Source organism: Naegleria gruberi (assembly GCF_000004985.1).
Source record: "Naegleria gruberi genomic scaffold NAEGRscaffold_45, whole genome shotgun sequence".
Taxonomy (NCBI): Eukaryota; Heterolobosea; class Eutetramitea; order Acrasida; family Naegleriidae; genus Naegleria; species Naegleria gruberi.
The window spans coordinates 347,317-348,446 of record NW_003163282.1 but is presented as its reverse complement, the minus strand read 5'-3'; the positions used below and the strand labels follow the sequence as shown (position 1 = coordinate 348,446).

The 1,130-nt window shown below is 35.9% G+C and overlaps 1 protein-coding gene across 1 annotated transcript; it reads left to right on the top strand.

The window, feature by feature from the left end:
• NAEGRDRAFT_51509 (uncharacterized protein) lies at window positions 1-441 on the top strand (the record flags this gene model as incomplete). Its single annotated transcript, XM_002673686.1, has 1 exon — window positions 1-441. A coding segment is annotated over one exon (441 nt), but the record flags the coding sequence as incomplete, so codon positions are not given.
• Window positions 442-1,130: the final 689 nt, after the last annotated feature.

Genomic DNA, 1,130 nt, shown 5'->3' with positions numbered 1-1,130 from the left:
CCAACCCAAACCCAAACCCAAACCCAAACCCAAACCCAAACCCAAACCCAAACCCAAACCCAAACCCAAACCCAAACCCAAACCCAAACCCAACCCAAACCCAAACCCAAACCCAAACCCAAACCCAAACCCAAACCCAAACCCAAACCCAAACCCAAACCCAAACCCAAACCCAAACCCAAACCCAAACCCAAACCCAAACCCAAACCCAAACCCAAACCCAAACCCAAACCCAAACCCAAACCCAAACCCAAACCCAAACCCAAACCCAAACCCAAACCCAAACCCAAACCCAAACCCAAACCCAAACCCAAACCCAAACCCAAACCCAAACCCAAACCCAAACCCAAACCCAAACCCAAACCCAAACCCAAACCCAAACCCAAACCCAAACCCAAACCCAAACCCAAACCCAAACCCAAACCCAAACCCAAAACCTAAAAATAGAATTCTTCTAAACCCAACGTTCAAACCCTAACCCAAAATTATAAACTTATTCAAATATCATTAAATTTTATATCATTCGATAGCTAATGATGAGTAGAACAATGTGGTATATTTAGTTTTTCAATTTATAAAATATTAACTTTTTAAATAGAGTCAGATTAAAATTTCATAAATGAAACCATAGGAAGAATAATAATTTCGAAATCCTTTAATGAGATTATATAGTTTATATCATCATTAACAACATTTATAATCACTTTCATATGAAATTTCAAAGGTTCATGTCTGTAGGTATAAAAGTATGAAGTGAAAAGGGAAGTTGTGAAGTACAAGAGGTCAACAATAACTTTTTAGTTTCTCATCAAAACATATTGAATCCTGACATGAAAATGTTCCATTTGATGAGTAAACATCGAATATCAAATTTATTTTAACTTTCATATTTAAAGATTTCTTCCCTCAACCATCATATGGTCAACTATGATGAAAAGGTGGAAATCTTGAAAAAGGACCACCTATTGAAACTTTACCAACATGATGTAGATGATATATAATGATGTAGAATTCAATTTCATATCATAAAAATCAGAAATGGTACCATGGGAAGGTAAATGTTGAAATATTATGGTTGACTTTAGAGAAAGACAGGTCAGATCAACTCTATCAAATACATCACTTCAATC